The sequence below is a fragment of the Myxine glutinosa genome, chromosome 5 (genome assembly GCF_964187855.1).
Source record: "Myxine glutinosa chromosome 5, kmMyxGlut1.1, whole genome shotgun sequence".
Taxonomy (NCBI): domain Eukaryota; kingdom Metazoa; phylum Chordata; class Myxini; order Myxiniformes; family Myxinidae; genus Myxine; species Myxine glutinosa.
Window position 1 is genome coordinate 98,510,215 of NC_136265.1, and position 21,390 is coordinate 98,531,604.

The 21,390-nt window shown below is 45.5% G+C and overlaps 1 protein-coding gene across 1 annotated transcript in view; it reads left to right on the plus strand.

Annotated features, from left to right (window-relative positions):
• Positions 1–21,390, plus strand: part of LOC137427320 (uncharacterized) — a 37,171-nt gene that overhangs the window by 7,786 nt on the left and 7,995 nt on the right. The window contains exons 3-4 of the mRNA XM_068116735.2: positions 13,648–13,758; positions 15,043–15,216. Coding sequence (XP_067972836.2) covers positions 13,648–13,758; positions 15,043–15,216 — 285 coding nt within the window. The remainder of the gene's footprint in view (positions 1–13,647; positions 13,759–15,042; positions 15,217–21,390) is intronic.

Consider the following 21,390-nt stretch of genomic DNA (forward strand, 5'->3'; position numbering starts at 1 on the left):
TGCGGACAGAAGGACGGACAGACAACCCAAAAACATTATGCCTCCGACGGGCCACTTTTGGGGACGGAAGCATAATAAAGTCAAAAAAGGGAAAACGTTCACAGCTAGGTCTGAAATTGAAAACTATGCGAGACGCTACAAATAATTTCTTTATTTATATTTGCTAAATATAAGATGTTTTACAAAGACCTCAATAAAAAATTTGAGAGGGATGAAGCAAAGGTGATGAGCAGGCTGGGTTTTTGAGAAGGGTTTAGTACCCTAGACTAGGGATTCTTAACCGCCGGTCTGCAGACTGCTACCTGTCCACGGAAGGAGAGCTGCCGGTCCGGTCCGTGGAGTAATGGCAGCAAAAAAAAAATATATATATATAATTATATATATATAAATATTCTTCTTTTTTTTCTGCTTTTTTTTACTGCAACTCACTCGCTAGTGACACCTGGGCAAGTGTATTTATGTATCATCTTCTCCAGGGATGGATCCAGGAGTTTTTGAAAGGTCAATAAAACTCAATAAAGAAATGAAAACGTCGATATTTTTATTTTTTATTTTTTTTTGTTTGCTATTGGTCTTTATCAGGTACCCGTTATCTATTATTAGGACTTACATGAAGATATTATCACATTTTAGATTAAACCTATGCAGAAATGCAGAAAAAGTTTCAGGATTCACAAACTTTTCCTCACCACTATATACTGTATATACAAATAGATACAGTATCTACATATGATATATATATATATATATATATATATATATATATATATACACAAAGAATTAAGTTAAGCACCCCTACACAAAGAATTAAGTTAAGCACCCCCTAATCCTGTCCTGAACCTGAACCCCCTCGAGCACGTTTGGGACATGTTGGGACGACAAATTGCGAAGATGGTCCCTCCAATAGCCAATCTGGATGAATTGGAACGTGCATTACATCGGGAATGGAACAACCTGCCACAGCAACGCATACGACGGCTTACAGGGTCTATGAGAGGTAGGGTTGAGTCAGTGATCCGATCACGTGGGTCCTACACACGTTATTGACGCAAAGATCGCTAGAGGTCTTCTCAGAACAATGACTGTACGTTAGAAAACATAAACGTCATCCACACTGTCCGTGATGGACCTATAGCTCCATACTTAAATTGAGGTGAAAATATGCCTAAAATTCCCAAAAAATTTCACCTTAAATTATTCAGAATAAAATATTGAAAACGGCATGATTGTTATGTTTTTATGTGGACCATAATATCACTTCTCCAGAAAATATAGCAATATCATGGGTATATTACACTGTTTTGACGACAACAAACTTGTAATGTGCGAGGTTGTAAAAAAACGGGGGGGGGTGCTTAACTTAATTCTTTGTGTATATATATATATATATATATATATATATATATATATATATATATATATATATATATATATATATATATATATATATATATTGTTACTGATCGCGGTTTAGATGGTATGATGGGCCGAGCGGATGGTCCAACCGCGACCGAACAGTTACTCCCCGATTAGAACCCGATCCCGCCCAAACGTTGGCCGGATCGCACCGCAGCTGCTCAATGAGGGAAAAGACTAAAACGACGAATGCAAAGAGGAAAAGGAATAAAACGAGAAGACGTACAGACGAGTAATGGGATTTATTATTTACACAAGCAAAAAGGAGCAATCAAGGTTTATTTACAACACATAAGACGCAGGTGACACAGTGCAAATACTAGCTTATCCAGACTTAACTTATTCCCAGGACAGAACAAACAAAGACACTGACTCACGCGGGGAATGGCAGAGTGGATTGCTGGAAGGAGGTGTGTGGCTGGAGGGGGGGGGGGGGGGGGGACGGCACGGAGCTGGCTGGAGCTTGATCCCGCACGGGACGTCGGGCTGGACCTCGACGGCCGCTGATGCCACCGGGCCTGTCGTGTGCGCGGGATCACGGGTCGGAGCTGCTTGGTGGAGCCGATGCGCTGGTGGGGGGGTCTGGCGTGACGGGTTCTCTCCTCCTTACGCGCTCTTGCTCTGATGACCCAGCTCTTTTTCGTCCCTCCTTGTCTCAACTCAAAGTGCATCTCCTCTGGGAACACCCCGCCGTGGGTTATATAGGCCCCGCCCCTCAACCTTTTCGAACCTCCCCCAAACGTTCTCTCCCCGCCCTCCAAGCCAAACCCCTTGTTCATGGTTGGTCGAGTGGGGCTGGCTCACTCCTCCCCTCTCTGACGAGGTGGGGACCCGCCTTTCTTCCCCAACCCTGCCTCGTGGTCAATGGCGGATGAAGGGAAAACCGCCCAACATGCAGTTGGCAATGCGAATTGCAATTGACGAAAAGGGGGGAATGGAAGTGTTGGGAGTGGGAATGAAGGGAATCTATCTCTTTCACTGGTGCAATGGAGTATTTCAATTAATGGGAGACACAGCCTTACTCTAAAAACACATAATAAGAGATAACTATCAAACAGGGGTCTTCTATTATTTGGCTGATGTGTATGCTTGTGGACTAATTATGGGATGCCCTTTCACCTTTACACAGCTCCGGAGGTAGGGGGGCGCAGAATAAACAATAATAATAATAATACAGCACACAATCAAAAAAATACAGTCCTCATCTCCGCAACACTGCACCCTCCTCCTCTTAAGCACGTCCCGGGCCTACAACTTTTATTTAGTGTGACACATAGGTGTAGTTCCCTCTACTTTTAACCTGACCCTGAGTGCGACAGTTTAAAAACATAAATAAATGTGTCCCGCTGCTCCATTGCACCCTGCCTAACAGACTTACGCCCACAGTTAACCGAATTGCGGAATGGTCTTCAAACTATACACTGACGGTGGGAAGCATTATTTACAATGACGCTATTTTTATTTACAAAACTAACCCAGGACCTGTGATTGTTCTTTCTGGGGGGGAGACAGTCTGCTCTGCATCAATGCACCATGAACGCACCCAAAAACGCACCAATACAAGCACCCAAGCACCAATCGGTGCAGTCACCATTGTTCAAGAGTGTTCAACAAAAATAAATTCAACAACCCCTAACCCTGCAGGTGATCTCTTGCTCTTCGGCTCCCTCTGCTGGTTATTATTATTTTCCTGGTGTTGTCATCTTCCCTTGCTGGCGGCCTATTTGCAATAAAAGAATGCACCTAACGTGTCCGTTTTTATTTTATTTATGGCCCACAGGGGCCGACTACGTGTGGTTCACCTGTGGGGCATCGGTGCCCTGTGGCCAAGGTCCGCCAGCAAGATTTCGGGCCCTCATGGCCGGTTCCAGCAGAGGGGCCATGCCCCAACCCATGGGGTCCATAGGTGGTGCTCGGCCACAGACATGTGGTCCATAATGTGGTGCATCGATGCAGACAGCTGGTTCTGGGAATTTCGGGCGCACAATGGCCGACCCACGCACGCTCCCCTCGGCGCCCAATGGCGCACAGGTCATGTGGGAGACAAAAGGGGAAAGACAAATGAGCGAGGGGTAAGGTCACAAGGGTACACATCAATAAGGCAATGCAAGGCGAAATGCGTACGGAGGGCGAAGTGAGAAAGCTCGTCCCTACCGTACGTCACCCCCCTGTCACCTACACTACCCTTGCCCTTACCCCATATGTACAAAATCTACACATTACCAATTCGTCACTACTGTCACGTCTTCCCCTTATTTCCCCTATACCAAATTCGTCTCCACAATCCCTCTACTTCAAAATTTGCCATCACCAAATTCATCATCAATCCTCATAAGGAGGAAGAGATGGAACATCAAGCACAATGTCACACCCACGTCATGATGCGTCTCACATTCCAAAACATTTGCATCAAAAATAATTAAACATGGCATGGTGCGGAGTACCTGTCACCTCAGGTGAGTGGATGCAGATGGTGCGAGGAGATCCTTCATCCTATCTATTCTCTAAATGACTTTAATACACTTTACACTACTCGGGGTCTTTCCCTGCCAATCCATTGGCCAACTTACACTATGGGTTCTAAAAACCAATTCCCATTGACCAAACTGTGGTGCTTCTCAATTTGGGGTCTCACTCCCCCGATTCATCTCCCGGTGCCCTCACACAATTTCTGGGCTGCGACGTGTAGCTCTCCCAGCAGGTCTACCCACCTGCACACCTCCACCACTGCAGTTGCCACCCGAGCTTACCTAGCTCCTCACCCTAACCTAACTAACTGGGGAAGGCCCTCTCCTGGCTCTGTCACCCCTTGGTGCCCTCTGGCACTGGGCTACCCGGGTCCGTCCTCCGGATCCTCGGGCCCCATCCACAACTACCGGCTCCCAGAGCCCACCTGCGGCCTCACCTGGCCGACATCCTCACAGTGGTGGAGTGCCCAAACCAACTACACACACTAACAGGCTACACGCCCAGCCATTTCCACAACACTAATGCACCCATCCAAAGACCATTCTTTCACCCGCACCACAGATGCCAATATCCAACCACAATTTACCTGTACCCTCTACCTAACACTTACACTACCCGCCCCGGGTATCCGTGATGGGGGTCCACTCTTCCCCCATTCACACCTTCGCACCATCCACTCCACTCCACAATTTCCACCATACTCACTCCACGACCATCCATTCCAATACTCCATACCATTTATTCCATACAACCATTTATTTCACACAACCATTCTCCATTCACCTGTTGTTGCACACCTGTGCAATCACACCTGGTGCCACCTGCACCCTCCTTTCTTCCTGGACCATTTGGTCAACACAACACGCAATCACCACTACTCCCTCATACACTGCTCCACACACCTGTTCAGTTGCACACCTGTGCAATCACACCTGTTCAATTCTCAACCACACGGCATCATCTCAGCTAACTACTCCCCTCTGAAACTTGCGCTTCCCAGTCGTCCCTTTAAACTATTGCGCTCCCTCGTCATTATCATCCACGCTAATCTACCTGCGTCCCCTCTACAGGTATCAGTCACTAACTAAACCTTAACGTTACCTAATGTCATCTTCGCTAGATCCCTACACACGATATATCCTAACCCACCCGGGCTAGTTTTCACTGCCATCAACCCCATAAGCTATAGCGCATTTGCCCCACCTGTGAGGGATGGTGGATTTGCCATCCCACCACATCGGGGAGGTCCTACTATCAATTTCGCTCGTCCAAATTCCAACCAATTCAAAAATTTGCCATTTACTGCCAATTCTACCCACTATTATAAATTTCGTATCAAATCACTATCACTATCACTATCATCATCATCACAGTCCACTATATCCTAGCCTCGGTGCGTCGTGACATCATTAAACTCGGTTCGTAAAGCCGAGCAATGAATTTGGGTGGTTTGGTCGCCTGCAGGTTGAATCTGTCCGGCTTTCGGTTCAAGGGAGGTGGTTTGGTTGGACCGAGGCTCCACGCACCATCTCGGCGCGGCACCTTGCGGTCCCGGGCCCGATGGCTCAATCTCCCCCGGTCGGAACCCCGTCCCCACGAGGGGGCACCGTACCGCTTCCTCCCCCTCGCCCTTGAACCGGACCGGTCGCCTCGCCCGCCAAGGCCCGGACTCGACCGTGCGGGGCGGGGCCAAGCCCGAATCGGCAACGACGCTTCGAAGAGAAGCGACGCAGCATCGACCCGCGCCGGGCCTCGCACCCAACAAAGCACCCCGCGCCCCGAGTGCTCGCATCGGCTATCCGTCGCCCTAACCGCTAACCCGGTTACCGTCGATGCTTTACTTGCATGCTCCCACGCATACGCTACCCCTTTCACCCTCACAAAACCTGGCGTTCCAACGCCGTCCGTACATTCCACCAACGCTCTCCCTGTTACACACCCCGTACACACCGACGTGCATTCTCGCTCGCACTCGGTATCACACTCGCGCTTCGTAACACGCTCACCCCTTGACGCACACTTTTTTTTCACACGCGTGCCATTTCCACTCACATGGGACCCTTCACCAACGCCCGGATGCTTCCTCGATCCCAAGCGCGCGACAATTCTTTTGTCGCTAAACATCCTCCTGCAAAATCTACCCGCACAATACACCGCACGTCTCACCTTCGGGGTTCTTCTTCCTCCCTGCACCAAAACCTGCAAATCTTTATACGGATTAGCAAGTACGGCATCAGGATGTGCATTTAGACTTTGAGCAATTTCCATTCCTTCCTCCGATTGTTGCTCTTTTAACTTTAAGTCCCCGGTCTCTCCAATTTCAACGACACCCATAATTTCTTTGTTCACCTCGACGACCGTTGGCTTTAATAAAATTCCCTCTACCTCATCGGTCGCCGGCTTTTCCAAACCCCGTGTCGCGATTTCTACCCCCGTCATTGTACCCGCGCTTTCCTCCACTTCGCTCAACCAGCGCTTCTCGACCCGCGTTACCTCGTCGTGCACCCGTGGGACCCTTTCGCCCACCATGCGATCCATGGTCTCCCCACATTTTTGCATGCGGTCACCCATTCTGTCCCCAATCTTGTCGATTCGCTCCATATCGGCCCTCATTCCGTTCGTTTGTGCTTCAATTTGGTTTCCCCATTGTTCCATTTTATTACTCCATTTCTTCCCGTTTATTCTCAGCATCTCGGCGAATTGCGCCATGAAGGCTTGCATTTGGACCACCATTGGTAGTACAAAGGGTGCGGCCGCAGCTGCCCCCTCAACCACGTGCGCGAGGCCGCCATTTTGTGCACCTGATACACCCTCAACCACACCTTCTTTACTCTCCTCCACCATTTTCCCCACTTCTTCCCTGGGGTCCTGGGTCGATTCTACCCCGTCTATCTCTCCCACCGGCATCCCGTCGCCTTGACCAGCCATGGCGCGATTTCAAAATTCGGGTTTTGTAAAACAAAACAAATTTCGGCCGCTCCAAATTTTGACCAATTTTTTTTTTTTAATGTTTTAAAAATTTGGTTCGGGCCCCGAATCTCACTCCCAGACACCAATTGTTACTGATCGCGGTTTAGATGGTATGATGGGCCGAGCGGATGGTCCAACCGCGACCGAACAGTTACTCCCCGATTAGAACCCGATCCCGCCCAAACGTTGGCCGGATCGCACCGCAGCTGCTCAATGAGGGAAAAGACTAAAAAGAGGAAAAGGAATAAAACGAGAAGACGTACAGACGAGTAATGGGATTTATTATTTACACAAGCAAAAAGGAGCAATCAAGGTTTATTTACAACACATAAGACGCAGGTGACACAGTGCAAATACTAGCTTATCCAGACTTAACTTATTCCCAGGACAGAACAAACAAAGACACTGACTCACGCGGGGAATTGCAGAGTGGATTGCTGGAAGGAGGTGTGTGGCTGGAGGGGGGGGACGGCACGGAGCTGGCTGGAGCTTGATCCCGCACGGGACGTCGGGCTGGACCTCGACGGCCGCTGATGCCACCGGGCCTGTTGTGTGCGCGGGATCACGGGTTGGAGCTGCTTGGTGGAGCCGATGCACTGGTGGGGGGGTCTGGCGTGACGGGTTCTCTCCTCCTTACGCGCTCTTGCTCTGATGACCCAGCTCTTTTTCGTCCCTCCTTGTCTCAACTCAAAGTGCATCTCCTCTGGGAACACCCCGCCATGGGTTATATAGGCCCCGCCCCTCAACCTTTTCGAACCTCCCCCAAACGTTCTCTCCCCGCCCTCCAAGCCAAACCCCTTGTTCATGGTTGGTCGAGTGGGGCTGGCTCACTCCTCCCCTCTCTGACGAGGTGGGGACCCGCCTTTCTTCCCCAACCCTGCCTCGTGGTCAATGGCGGATGAAGGGAAAACCGCCCAACATGCAGTTGGCAATGCGAATTGCAATTGACGAAAAGGGGGGAATGGAAGTGTTGGGAGTGGGAATGAAGGGAATCTATCTCTTTCACTGGTGCAATGGAGTATTTCAATTAATGGGAGACACAGCCTTACTCTAAAAACACATAATAAGAGATAACTATCAAACAGGGGTCTTCTATTATTTGGCTGATGTGTATGCTTGTGGACTAATTATGGGATGCCCTTTCACCTTTACACAGCTCCGGAGGTAGGGGGGCGCAGAATAAACAATAATAATAATAATAATACAGCACACAATCAAAAAAATACAGTCCTCATCTCCGCAACAATATATATATATATATATATATATATATACATATATGTATGTATGTATGTATGTATGTGTATATATATTATATATATGTATGTATGTATGTATGTATGTATGTGTATATATATATGTATGTATGCGTGTATATATATATATATATATATATATATATATATATGTATATATATATATATATATATATATATACATACATACATACATACATACATACATACATATATATATATATATATATATATATATATATATATATATATATATATATATATATATATATATATATATATATATATATATATATATATATATATCAACCCTGGTGTTGGGCTAGTGGCTAGGGTGCCGGCTTAGGATCCTGGGTTCGAATCCTGGTCGATCGCTGAATTAACGCCAGGGGGGTTGACTCAGCCTGTCATCCTTCCGAGGTCGGCAAATTGAGTACTAGTTCACTGGTAATTCCCTGTTTGTCGTAAAAAGGTTACAAAAAGGGTTGGCGGCAGGAAGGGCATCCGGCCGTAAAACATTGCTTCAAAAAGGGGACCAAAAAAACAACAACAACCACGGTCCCCGAAAAAGGCCAACCCATGCTTGCGGGGGAAAATGGCCTCTAAAGGTGGGTTTTTTATTTTAATCTATATATATAAAACACAGTTTGTGTGTGTGTGTGTGTGTGTGTGTAATGTTACCGAGAGGCTCACGTGCTTGATATTTGGCATAGACATGGCCATTGAGCCTGGGAAGAACATGGCCGACCTAAAAAAAAATTATTTCATAATATTTTTTTACCATATTTTTACCTCAGCGAGGAATATTATGCACGGAATCTCAGGCGGTGGCAGAGCAGCGCGCTGATTCGCTCAGAGCGATCACGTGATGTTCCTTGCCGCCATAAACTCACAGTTACGCGTTCGCACGTAATTCAGAGCAAAAAGCGATTGCGTTTTTTCACATTTCAGCGGGGAACATTGCCATTCACACCACATAGGTTTTGTTTTCTTTCATCTTTAGATCCATATTTTTTTTACACGGAATCTGAGCTGGTGGCAGAGCAGCGCGCTGATTCGCTCAGAGTGATCACGTGATGTTCCTTGCCGCCATAAACTCACAGCAAGTAGCATAGATTTTAGCATGATTAGCATTTAGCATGATTTAGCATGATTTAGCATAGATAGTAGCATGTTTCACATAGATTTTTTTTCAGCGAGGAATATTATACATGGAATCTGAGGCGGTGGCAGAGCAGCGCGCTGATTCGCTCAGAGCGATCACATGATGTTCCTTGCCGCCATAAACTCACAGCAAGTAGCATAGATTTTAGCATGATTAGCATTTAGCATGATTTAGCATGATTTAGCATAGATAGTAGCATGTTTCACATCGATTTTTTTTCAGCGCGGGATATTATACACGGAATCTGAGCCGGTGGCAGAGCAGCACGCTGATTCGCTCAGAGCGATCACGTGATGTTCCATCCCCGCCGCCAGACCATTGAATATAAAACACAGTTTGTGTGTGTGTAATGTAATGTTTTTTTTTTGGTTTTTTGGGGGTTTTTTTGTATACAAGATCGAGGCTCGTGAAAGAGCTAACATTAATCACACAAAAACACAAACCGACACACAAAAAACAAGGGGAGCGGCAGACAAGATGGGGAGAGAGGGGGAAGGACACAAACACAACATTTGAGAGCAGGGACATCGGGAGGACTTGGGGGGAGGTGGGAGAGGAATAAAAGTCAGCCTTCTTTCACCTGAAAAACATTGCCCGTCTCCGCTCATCCCTCTCCTCCACGGCTGCAGAAACCCTCATCCACGCCTTCATCACCTCCCGTCTGGACTACTGCAATAGCCTCCTCTATGGTTCACCCTCAAAAATCACCAATAAACTCCAATACATTCAGAACTCCGCTGCCCGTCTACTCACTCATTCCCGGACCCGTGACCACATCACCCCCGTCCTTTACAAGCTTCACTGGCTCCCCATCCCCCAGAGAATCCAGTACAAAATCCTCCTCTTGACATACAAAGCCCTCCATAACCTGGCCCCATCCTACCTGGCTGACCTCCTCTCCAGACACACTCCCACCCGCAACCTCCGCTCTGCTGGTACCAACCTCCTGACCCCCTCCATCCGGACCAAATTCAGATCCTGGGGGGACAGGGCCTTCTCCATCGCTGCTCCCACCCTCTGGAACTCACTACCTCACACCATCAGAGACTCCTCCTCACTCACCACATTCAAAACATCACTAAAGACCCACCTGTTCAACGCTGCATTCAACATTCAACCCACAGCATTTAACCCCTGACTATCTCTTCTCCTTCTCCCTCCTTTTGCTTTAAATATTTCCCTATTGATTCTTGTCTTGTCTTTTTGATTCTTGTCTTATATATATGCCGTATATCGCTGCTGTTTGTTTTCTTGATTCTTATCTTTTTGCAATTGTTGTTTTCATGTATTGTTATGCATTATGTTTTCCACTCTGTCAAAGCGCCTTTGGGCTTCTGGAAAAGCGCTATACAAAATAAATGAATTATTATTATTATTATTATTATTAAAACATATGAACACTGCAAGGACTCTGGGGTGAATTACCGGGGGTAGAAAAGATCAAGGTTTTCGATGGGGGAAGATAAGAGATGGTGGTGAACAGCTGTTTTAAAGACCTGGAGGGAGGAGTGGGATTGAAGGGAGTGGGGGAGTTTGTTCCAGAGGCGGGAGAAAAGGGGAATGAAAGAGTGAAGGTGAGCAGAGAGCCTAGACTTTGGCAGTTTAACCATAAGAGGGTTGCAGGCAGATCTTGTGCGACCTGAAGGAATATTGGGGGGACAGAGCACAGAGAGAGCTGGGGGAGCAAGGCCGGAGAGGAGTCGGTAGAAGACAGAAAGACCACCAACCTGCCTGCGGTGAGTGAGTGAAAGGCCCTCGGAGTTGACTACATCGCAGGAGATTCCAATGATTCTGAAAGCTTTGCCCTCAACAGCGTGAAGCCGAGCAAGGTGTGAGGCAGGAACACCAGTCCAGAGGGGGGAACAGTATTCCATTGAGCTGCGGATGAAAGCCTTGTATGTGGTGAGGAGCTCAGGTGTGCCAAGGAAGGACTTCGCACGACGGAGGATGCCCAGTCGGCGACTGGCTTTGGAGGCCAGCTTGCAAATGTGGTTTTCCAAGAAAGATCATGGCAGATAGTGAGACCCAAAAGCTTGAGCGACAGAACTTCTTGGAGAGGATTGTTGAGAAAGTAGATGGGAGGGTTGTCCCAGTCGGTCCTTTCGGAGAGACATTGTCAGTGGTGTGAGATTTGTCAGGATTGAAAGACATGTTCCACTTGTTTGACCAGTCTGTGATTTTGTCCAGGTCTGCAGAGAGTGAGGAGGCTGCAGACTGCCGATCTGAGGGATGAGGAATGGAGCGGCAGATAGTGGAGTCATCAGCAAAGAGATAGAGAGGATTTTCCAGAGAGTCGGAGAGGTCATTGATGAAGACCAGAAATAGCACAGGGCCCAGAACACTACCTTGGGGAACTCCAGCCAGAACAGGAAGGGAAGATGAGAGAAATCCATTCAGGGCCACACGTTGCCAATGACCAGAGAGGAAATCCGCAAGCCATGAGTGGAGATTACCCTGAATACCATAGGAGGTGAGTTTGGTGAGCAGAGCTGGGTGCCAGACCGTATCGAAGGCACGTGATATGTCAAGTGAGACAGCTCTGATTTCCTGTTTGGCATTGAGGACCTCCATCCATTGTTGAGACAGCAGAAGCAACATGTCCAGAGTAGGACATGAGTTACCTCCCCTCCCCCCTCCGTCCTCCCCTCCCCCCTCTGTCCTCCCCTCCCCCCTCCATCCTCCCCTTCCCCCCCCCCTTCCCCTCCCCCCTCTTCCTTCCCCCTCCATCCTCCCCTTCCCCCCCTTCCCCTTCCCCCTCCCTTCCCCCACTACCCTACCTCCTCCCTTCCCCCTCCACCCTACCCCCTCCCTTCCCCCTCCACCCTACCTCCTCCCCTTTCCCCCTCCCCTTCCCCCCCCTCCCCTCCCCTCCCCCCCTCCCCTCCCCTCCCCTCCCCCCTCCCCTCCCCTCCCCCCTCCCCTCCCCCCTCTTCTCCCCTCCCCCCTCTTCTCCCCTCCCCCCTCTCCTCCCCTCCCCCCCGTTCCCCTCCCCTCCCCTTCCCCCTTCCCCCTTCCCCTCCCCTTCCCCCTCCCCCTCCCCTCCCCCGCCCAGCAATGCCGGGTACTTCTGCTTGTATATATATATATATATTTAATAAACAGGAATTAAATTTCTGCGTGGGGCTAGTGTGAAAAATTCTGACTCAACCCAGGACTCAAACCAAGGACCTCCATCACTTTCGCGGTGACAGCCGACCGACTGCGCCATTGAGTCTCCGGAATCTCCTCAGAAATTTTCCACACTTAACACTGCGAGCATTATAATGGCCGATGTCTTGCGTGTCTGCCAGGCAGACCCCGGATGTGAGCTTATGCGTATGTACGTGTATGCAAGTATATGTAGAAGTGCATTGGAGATCAACTCATCTACAATTTTTAATAAACAGGAATTAAATATACTTAAATTAAATATAATTAAACTAAATAATTAAATATAATTATATAAATATAATTAAATATACAATTCCGTCTTTCACTAGTAATTGGAGGGAAACACCAATCCACTCTCACCTACTTAATTATCCCCAATTGCGGCTAGGATATTATTAATAATCTCCCTGCTCTTCCAGCCAAAAAAAGCTGCATAAAGCAACCAATTATAGCTGCATATAAAGTAAGGTCTTGTTTCAACCCCACCCTGGTTCCTCCACAGCTGCAGATATTCACAAGTAGCACTTGCATGATAATCCCAATGCTATACACCCCATTCAAAAAAAAACAAAGATAACAGCATATAGCTGGGTGAAGATTCAAACCCAAGCTGGATAGCTGAGAAACGTGTGCACATACCACTACACTATTTTGCCAGCCCAGTCCTTTAATATTGCCAATTTCTCATCGACACATTATTTTTCTGTAACCACTCCCGAGCTTTCCTCCACTGTCACATGTCTTGAGCTTTCGCCCACCCATTCCCCTCTCCTTTGAGTGAATATTTTAACCAGCCTTGCTCTGTGATTTATTTTTCCCCGAGGGTTGACTTTCGTAGAAGAAAACTACTAGTCGCTTTGGCGGTAGGAATTGTATACAAGTTGACAATCCATGTCGGTCTTTCCTCCTCTGTCTTATTGCCTGTGATTTTGGGTGGACTTGTACCATTCTACATCTGAAATAGAGGAATTGCCATTGAAGTTGTGGTCCGACTGAATCATCCCGTAACATATAGGCATCTTGTACAGAACGTGATGTCTCAATATCATAATTTTTTGACACGACGTTATTGCCGTGGGGAAAAGTTTTATTTTCTCTCTTCAAAGAAGACCTCAAAACTACAATTTTAATGTAAGATTTATTTATTTATTTTTAGAGTGTATAACCAGCTGTGCATTTGACACAAGACTATCTGCATTTAATAAAAGTTACTTTTTCCAGATTTATTTGTGAAAGTGGAAGTGAAAACTGAGCATGAGATCGATGTCCACATGGATCAACCCGAACCAAATGACGCTGAAGCTTCTTTCTTCGAGAGACATCCCCATGAAGGTTTCTGACAATGCCGATACATTTTGATTTGGAATGTTTGAAGATTACTTCGGTATTAAGAAAACCCAAACTTTTATTTCATTCCTTACAAATTAACCACCGCAGCAGATCAGTTTCTCAAACATCCATTGTCCTCTTCATCATTCAGAAACATATTTTAACCAACAATAACATTCCTCGTTGTATCTTGTTACCCTCCATTTGTACTATTGCCAATTTTTTGTTCTGCTTTAGCTGCACACTTTTTTATTGATTTATTTTTCATGTATATACAAGATCTTGGTTCATGGAAGTATCATGAAATATTCTCAGGTGGCATAAAAATGTGAAACTTTTGGTGGAGGGGTGGGGGGGGGGGCGAGTTGGGGGGGGCGGCGAGTTGGGGGGGGGGGGCTATTCCATATACAGGGGGCTGCAAAAGTAGGTATACAGTAATGAAAAACAAAACGTGCGCACAAAACGTATTTTATTGATTATACAAGCATATCAATAATACCATATCAATAATAAACATATCAATAATAAACATATTAATCCCTCAAATGTTCAAACTGTTTGCCCCCGGCATTCACACACTCCACTAGTCGAGTGTGGACACCCATGCACACTCTGGCACAAAGGTCTTTATCAGCATCAATTTCCTGGCAAGCCTCCCGTATGAACTGACTGGTGCATCAAACGACCCAACGATCTGCGTTCAATACCCAATTCAGATGACGCCCTGTTTTTCGATTTCTGAGGGCTCTGGGTAAATGCCAGGGCGACTTGCATTGCATTCTCTGGCGTTGTCACGGTGACTGGTCGACCACTCTTCGGCGAGTTGTGGATAGACCCCGTCCTCTCAAATTTGTCACGTATCCGCTAAATCGTGAGCCTCGTTGGTGGAGGCGATGCAAATGTTTCTCGCCACTGCTCTCGCACACGTTCACTATTCTCTGTCTTCCAGTACTGTTTCAAAATCCATTTGCACTCCTCGTCCATTGAATTACCAGCCATCGTTAAATTTCCACTTCACCTGCAGATAATAGATGTATTATAGAAAAAATTACGAAAATAAAAATATTAAAAATGGTAATAATGATTTTAATGAATTAAATGAATTCTAGTATTAAATGAATCCGAGCACCACTATTATAATACTGGTAATACTGGTATAATCCTTACTGTATACCTACTTTTGCAGCCCCCTGTATACATGGTGATTGCTTTGGATATGTTTGTTAGAATGACCTTTAGAGTCTTGAAAAGACTTTTTTTTCAGGTGATGTGATGTTGTATTGACAGGTGACTGCACCGAATCTAAAAAGAAGACTACGCGTGCGTTAATGAACTCTACAGACACCAGCCAACAGGAATCACCAACTGAAACAAGCAAGAGGACTCTATGCAAACACAACAAACCACATAATGAAATGTTTCCACAGAAGAATTTTCATAGTACTCACAAAGGAGAGAAAGGTGAACGTCCGCACAAATGCACAAGTTGTGGAAAATGTTTTAATCAGTCATCCAACCTTAAAATGCACATGAGAATTCATAATGGGGAACGCCCATATAAATGCACAAATTGTGGAAAATCTTTTATTCAGGCAGCTCACGTAAAATCACATATGTTAATACATAATGGAGAACGCCCATACAAATGCACAAGTTGTGGAAAATGTTTTAATCAGTCATCCAACCTTAAAATGCACATGAGAATTCATAATGGGGAACGCCCATATAAATGCACAAATTGTGGAAAATCTTTCACTCAGTCATCTAACCTAAAATTCCACATGAGAATACACAATGGTGAATGCCCATACAAATGCACTATTTGCATAAAACGTTTTAATCACGCATGCAACCTTAAAACACACATGAGAACCCATAATGGAGAACGCCCATACAAATGCACAATTTGCATAAAATATTTCATTCAGTCAAGCCATCTTAGGACGCACATGAGAACCCACACTGGCTTTTGAACCCTTTGAGCATTTACCTTGTTTGCTCAACTCCACTGAGTTCAATCATTGACCCCCTATCAAGCAGCCAGTATTCTGTTGGGAATGCAACGTGGATGGCTACAAACAAAGATCTCACAATAATTGTGAACCCTATTTAATGGAGGGCACGCTTTTTAACTCAAATTTAGGAAAAATTGAGGAAGGGACCAACTCTTCGAAGTATGACAGCAAAGTCTGTACCACAACACTGAGCAGCCTGTTCCCAAAATAATATAAGGACTGTCTTTTATCTATAATAATAAAAGGCAGTGTCCGTCCGTCCATCTGTCCGTCTGTCTTCTCCATAACTCCAAAACCATGAAACCTAGCGGCCCCAAACTTTGCATGCATACGCCTGGACCTCCAACAGATTGCAAACTGGGTGTTTGGGTGTGCTATAACACCCTTTTTGAATATGATTAACCACTTGGTGATTACGATTCAGGCTGCTTTTGCAAGCCATGGCGTTACAGTAGACAGAGCTTCCTTTTTGTTTTTACGTACCCATTTTTTTATTGACTAACATTTTTGTGCGATATACTTTCATTGTATTAATAGATAGTTATATTAATATACTTACAAAAATGTACTTATTAAATTTAAAAAAAAAAAGAAATCAAACGTCCGCCATGTCGAACTGTTTCATTACAAATGTAAAGTTGACATTTTGTCTGCTTTCAGTGGTTTCCACATTTCACTGATTTGCTGCTTGATTTTCACTTTTATAGAAGACAATTCAAAGGTAACTCTATGTGGTTGTCGTTTTTGTGTTTGGTGTACTTCATCTGTGCTGTCCACCCGGAGACGTCAGTAGACACCCAGAGAACAAATTAACGCTTTTTTGCAGTCAGAACTGCTGCTACGCTCAATTCCACAGCTTAAATTTTTTAATCTGGCTCAGGTTAAGAGTCTCTAGCCATCATAATTTTTTGTTTTCTTTTTTTATCTCTTGAGTTTCAGGAAATGGGGACCGTATTCAGTCAAGCCTCCATCCAATGAAGCTCTCTGTAATGAAAAACTCCCCTCTATCGAAGGGTTATGCTGTTTCCAATAAGATTTAATAAATTTGTCTAGGCTTTCCACCTCTGGATAACAAAGTTTATTTTGTAATGAAAATCCTGTCGATCAAATGCCGACAATGCCTCAGCCACTATAATTAGCCCCTTTATTAAGAGTAACAAGCATTACGCCTAGTTCCCCCGTCGTTGAAGTGATGCGAGTTGACAAAGTGGAAGACGCAAGGTGCCATCTTGGATTTTGACGTGGCGACCCAATTTTCAATAGCGTTCTTCCTTATGCCTAGATACACCCACACACCAGATTAAAAGTTGGTACTTCGCTTATTTTTCAAGATATTCCGCTCACAAGGTTCAGACATACATGGCGGTGGCCATCTTGGATTTTGACGTGGTGACCCAATTTTCAATAGCGTTCTTCCTTATGCTTAGATACACCCACACACCAGATTAGAAGTTAGTAGTTCATTTATTTTTCAAGATGTTTCGCTCACAAGGTTCAGACATACATGGCGGTGGCCATCTTGGATTTTGACGTGGCGACCCAATTTTCAATAGCGTTCTTCCTTATGCCTAGATACACCCACACACCAGATTAGAAGTTGGTACTTCGCTTATTTTTCCAGATATTCCGCTCACAAGGTTCAGACATACATGGCGGTGGCCAACTTGGATTTTGACGTGGGTTGCACCCACACACCAAATTAGAATTCGGTCCTTCGCTTACGAACGCCCGCACGCACGGACGGACGCACGCATGTACGGATGGGCAGACGCACGGACGGACGCACACACGGACGGAGGGGAAAACCATAGTCCCCCTTTCGCTCCGCGGTGCGACGGGGGACAATAAACGAACTACCAACTTCTAATCTGGTGTGTGGGTGTATCTATGCATAAGAATGAATGAATGAATGAATGATCGTTTTAAGGCCATTTCTTCCCCGCAAGAGCAGGGGCTGGCCTTGCGGGCCCCATGACAATCATGGTTCCCTGTTTGAGGCAATGCTTTATGGCCGGATGCCCTTCCTGACGCCAACCCTTGGTCGCCTCTTACGATGCGCAGGGATACGGTGTACCTATTCTAAGCCGGGGTACACACCGGGATCATTCATCCCAGCAAGCCGGTACTCAATTTGCCGACCTCGGAAGGATGACAGGCTGAGTCAACCCCCCTGGTGTTAATTCAGCGATCGACCGGGATTCGAACCCAGGATCCTTGGATCCCAAGCCGGCACCCTAACCGCTAAGCCAACACCAACACTACGCATAAGGAAGAACACTATTGAAAACTGGGTCGCCACGTCAAAATCCAAGATGGCCGCCTTGCGTCTTCCACTTTGTCAACTCACATCACTTCACCGACGGGGGACCGAGGCGTAACGCTTGTTTCAATGGAAAAAGGGGGGATTGGTTTCCGAGTCGCGAAAATCCGCGAATTGAGAGGAACAAACTGTGAATGGGAGGCAAAATCCGCAAATGGTGAGGCAAATCCCGAGAATGTTGACAATAGTTCGCGAAGGTTGATGAAAGTCCCGGAAATTGCGAGACAAAACCCGCAAATGTCGGCAATAATCCCACAAATGGCGAGGCAAATCCCTCGAATGTCGACGATAATCCACGGTCAATGCAAACGCAAAGTACACAGCAGCAAATGTAGAGGCAGGTCATTCTCACGGCTCGTAGAAGATGTATTTTGCGTATATACAGCTGCTTTGTGCACGGCTCGTGAAAAATGAGTTTTATAAATGTGTCAAGCTCGTGGCTCGTGAATTTGTTTTTTTGCACCCCCGAAAAACCGCGAATTCGCAGGACACGGCCATGAATCGAAAAAAAAAAACGCGAATTCGCAGGACACTTTTCTGCGAATAGAGAAACAGGTCGCATTTTATCAACCGTGAATATGCAGAACCCGCGAACAGCGGTGTCAGACTGTATTATAATGCACTCGGATCAGTTGACTGTAGATGTCAAATTACATTAACACAGCAGAGTCCAGTTCCACGTTTATTGTGCAACTAATAAACTAAAATAACTGCTGATGTTACAATGAATGGTAAACATCACATACATTTTTCCACATTTTCAAACAATTTGAGTCAAATATAAAGGAAGGTAAAATATTTGAAAATGTAGGATGCAAACAAATAGCACACAAATCAAGGTACATTTGTTCCACATTCATTCTTTTGTTCCACATGTTCCAGTTCCACACAAATCAAGGCACAGTGCATTCAGAAAGTATTCAGACCCCTTCCATTTTTTCACATTTTGTTATGTTGCAGCCTTATGCTGAAATCAGCCTGGTGTTGGCTAAGCGGTTAGGTTGCCGGCTTGGGATCCTAGGATCCTGGGTTCGAATCCCGGTCGATCGCTGAATTAACGCCAGGGGGGTTGACTCAGCCTGTCATCCTTCCGAGGTCGGCAAATTGAGTACCAGCTTGCTGGGATGAATGATCACGGTGTGTACCCCGATTTAGAATAGGTACACCGTATCCCTGCGCATCGTAAGAGCGCGACCAAGGGTTGGCGTCAGGAAGGGCATCCGGCCATAAAAACATTGCCTCAAACAGAGAACCATGATTGTCATGGGGCCCGCAAGGCTAACCCCCGCTCTAGCGGGTAAAATGGCCTTAAAAAAAAACACAAAAAAACGATCATTCATTCTTATGCTGAAATCGTTTAAATTCATTTTTTCCCTCATCAATCTACACTCAATACCTCATAATGACAAAGAGAAAACAGGATTTTAGAAAGTTTTGCAAATTTATTTTAAAAAACAAACTGAAATATCACATTTACATAAGTATTCAGACCCTTTGCTATGACACCCGAAATTTAGCTCAGGTGCCTCCCATTTCTCTTGATCATCTTTGAGATGTTTCTACACCTTGATTGGAGTCCACCTGTGGTAAATTCAATTGATTGGACATGATTTGGAAAGGCACACACCTGTCTGTATAAGGTCTCACAGCTGACAATGCATATCAGAGCAAAAACCAAGCCATGAGGTCGAAGGAACTGCCTGCAGAGCTCAGAGACAGGATTGTGTCGAGGCACAGATCCCGGGAAGCCGACAAAAACATTTCTGCTGCATTGAAGGTTCCCAAGAGCACAGTGACCTCCATAATTCTTAAATGGAAGAAGTTTGGAACAACCAGGACTCTTCCTCGAGCTGGCCGCCTGGCCAAACTGAGCAATCGGGGGAGAAGGGCCTTGGTAAGAGAGGTGACCAAGAATCCGATGGTCACTCTGGCTGAGCTCCAGAGATCCTGTGTGGTGATGGGAGAAACTTCCGGACAACCATCACTGCAACACTCCACCGATCTGGGCTTTATGGCAGAGTGGCCAGATGGAAGCCTCTCCTCAGTGAATGACACATGAAAGCCCGCTTGGAGTTTGCAAAAAAGCACCTAAAGGACTCTCAGACTGTGAGAAACAAGATTCTGTGGGCTTTCATGTGTCTTTCATGTATTTAATATATGATCTATGAGTGTTGCCGATTGCTCAGTGGGCCTTGTTTGTCTTCCTATAACTATAACATGTATAAATGAAGTCGAAAGTAAACAGTCCAAGTAATCCTGGGAAAAAGAGTTTTTATTTATATTCAGGAGATCTTAGTTGAAGTCACCAATTTAAAATAAATAAATAAATACAATTGCTGGAAAAAATACGATTTGCTGGATAAGAGTTTGAAATTTGCGCTGGAAATCATTGTTGAGGGGGCCTGGTGGTCTGCAGAGAACACCAATTAGAATTGCGTTTTTACCACGATGTATGACTCAATAAAAAAGATATTTCGTTTAAATATGTTTCTTTTTTGCAATTGTCATATTTGTTGTTCCGGTTTCCTGTGTGACATCTTCCATTTATTTGCACCTGTCTTTGGAAATTTTTTGCAAGGTGGGTTAGAGATGCCTTCTCTGGTTTGTTGTCTTCGTGTTTGCTTGCAAATTGGATTCGGTGGTCTGTTGAACTTTTTACGTACTCAGCCAATCCTACAGTTGCCATTATGTGCAGTTAGTTGAGCTCTATCAGGACGCTACCTCCTTCTCGTCTCTGCAGATGCAATCTCGGGATGCGTCAAATTTTGTGAAACATTTTGTGGATGGTGAGGAGTTTCTTTGTTTTGATATCTAGTTTATTGATTTCTGAATGTGGCCAGTTTATTATTCTGCAGCTTTACTGGAATACTGATATTGCGAGTTGGTTTATGGCTTTGATTTTTTTTCCTTGAAGAAAGGTGTGTTTTCAAGATCAGCCTTGGTCTACACAGGTATTCTTTGGTGATTGTTTTGCGCATTTGTTTGTGATATATTTGGTATCCCTCTTCCACTTCAAGGTATTTGTATGATGCTTCATTGTTTAACTCCTGTATTGTTGTATTTGTTTCAATTTTTATATTGTCCGTTTTTGTTGGTCTACCTTGTGTGAATGTGCACTTGGCACACTTATCCAGGCCAAATCCATTTGAATATCATCGGAGTACAGTTTCACTAATTTCAGTTTATCTGCCATTTTTTCGTCGTTTGGTGCAAAAAAGAGTTTTAAATAATCCATGTAAAGTGGATGTGGCACCTTTTTGTCTCTTTGGATGTATACATTTCAGGGGGTATACATGTCCT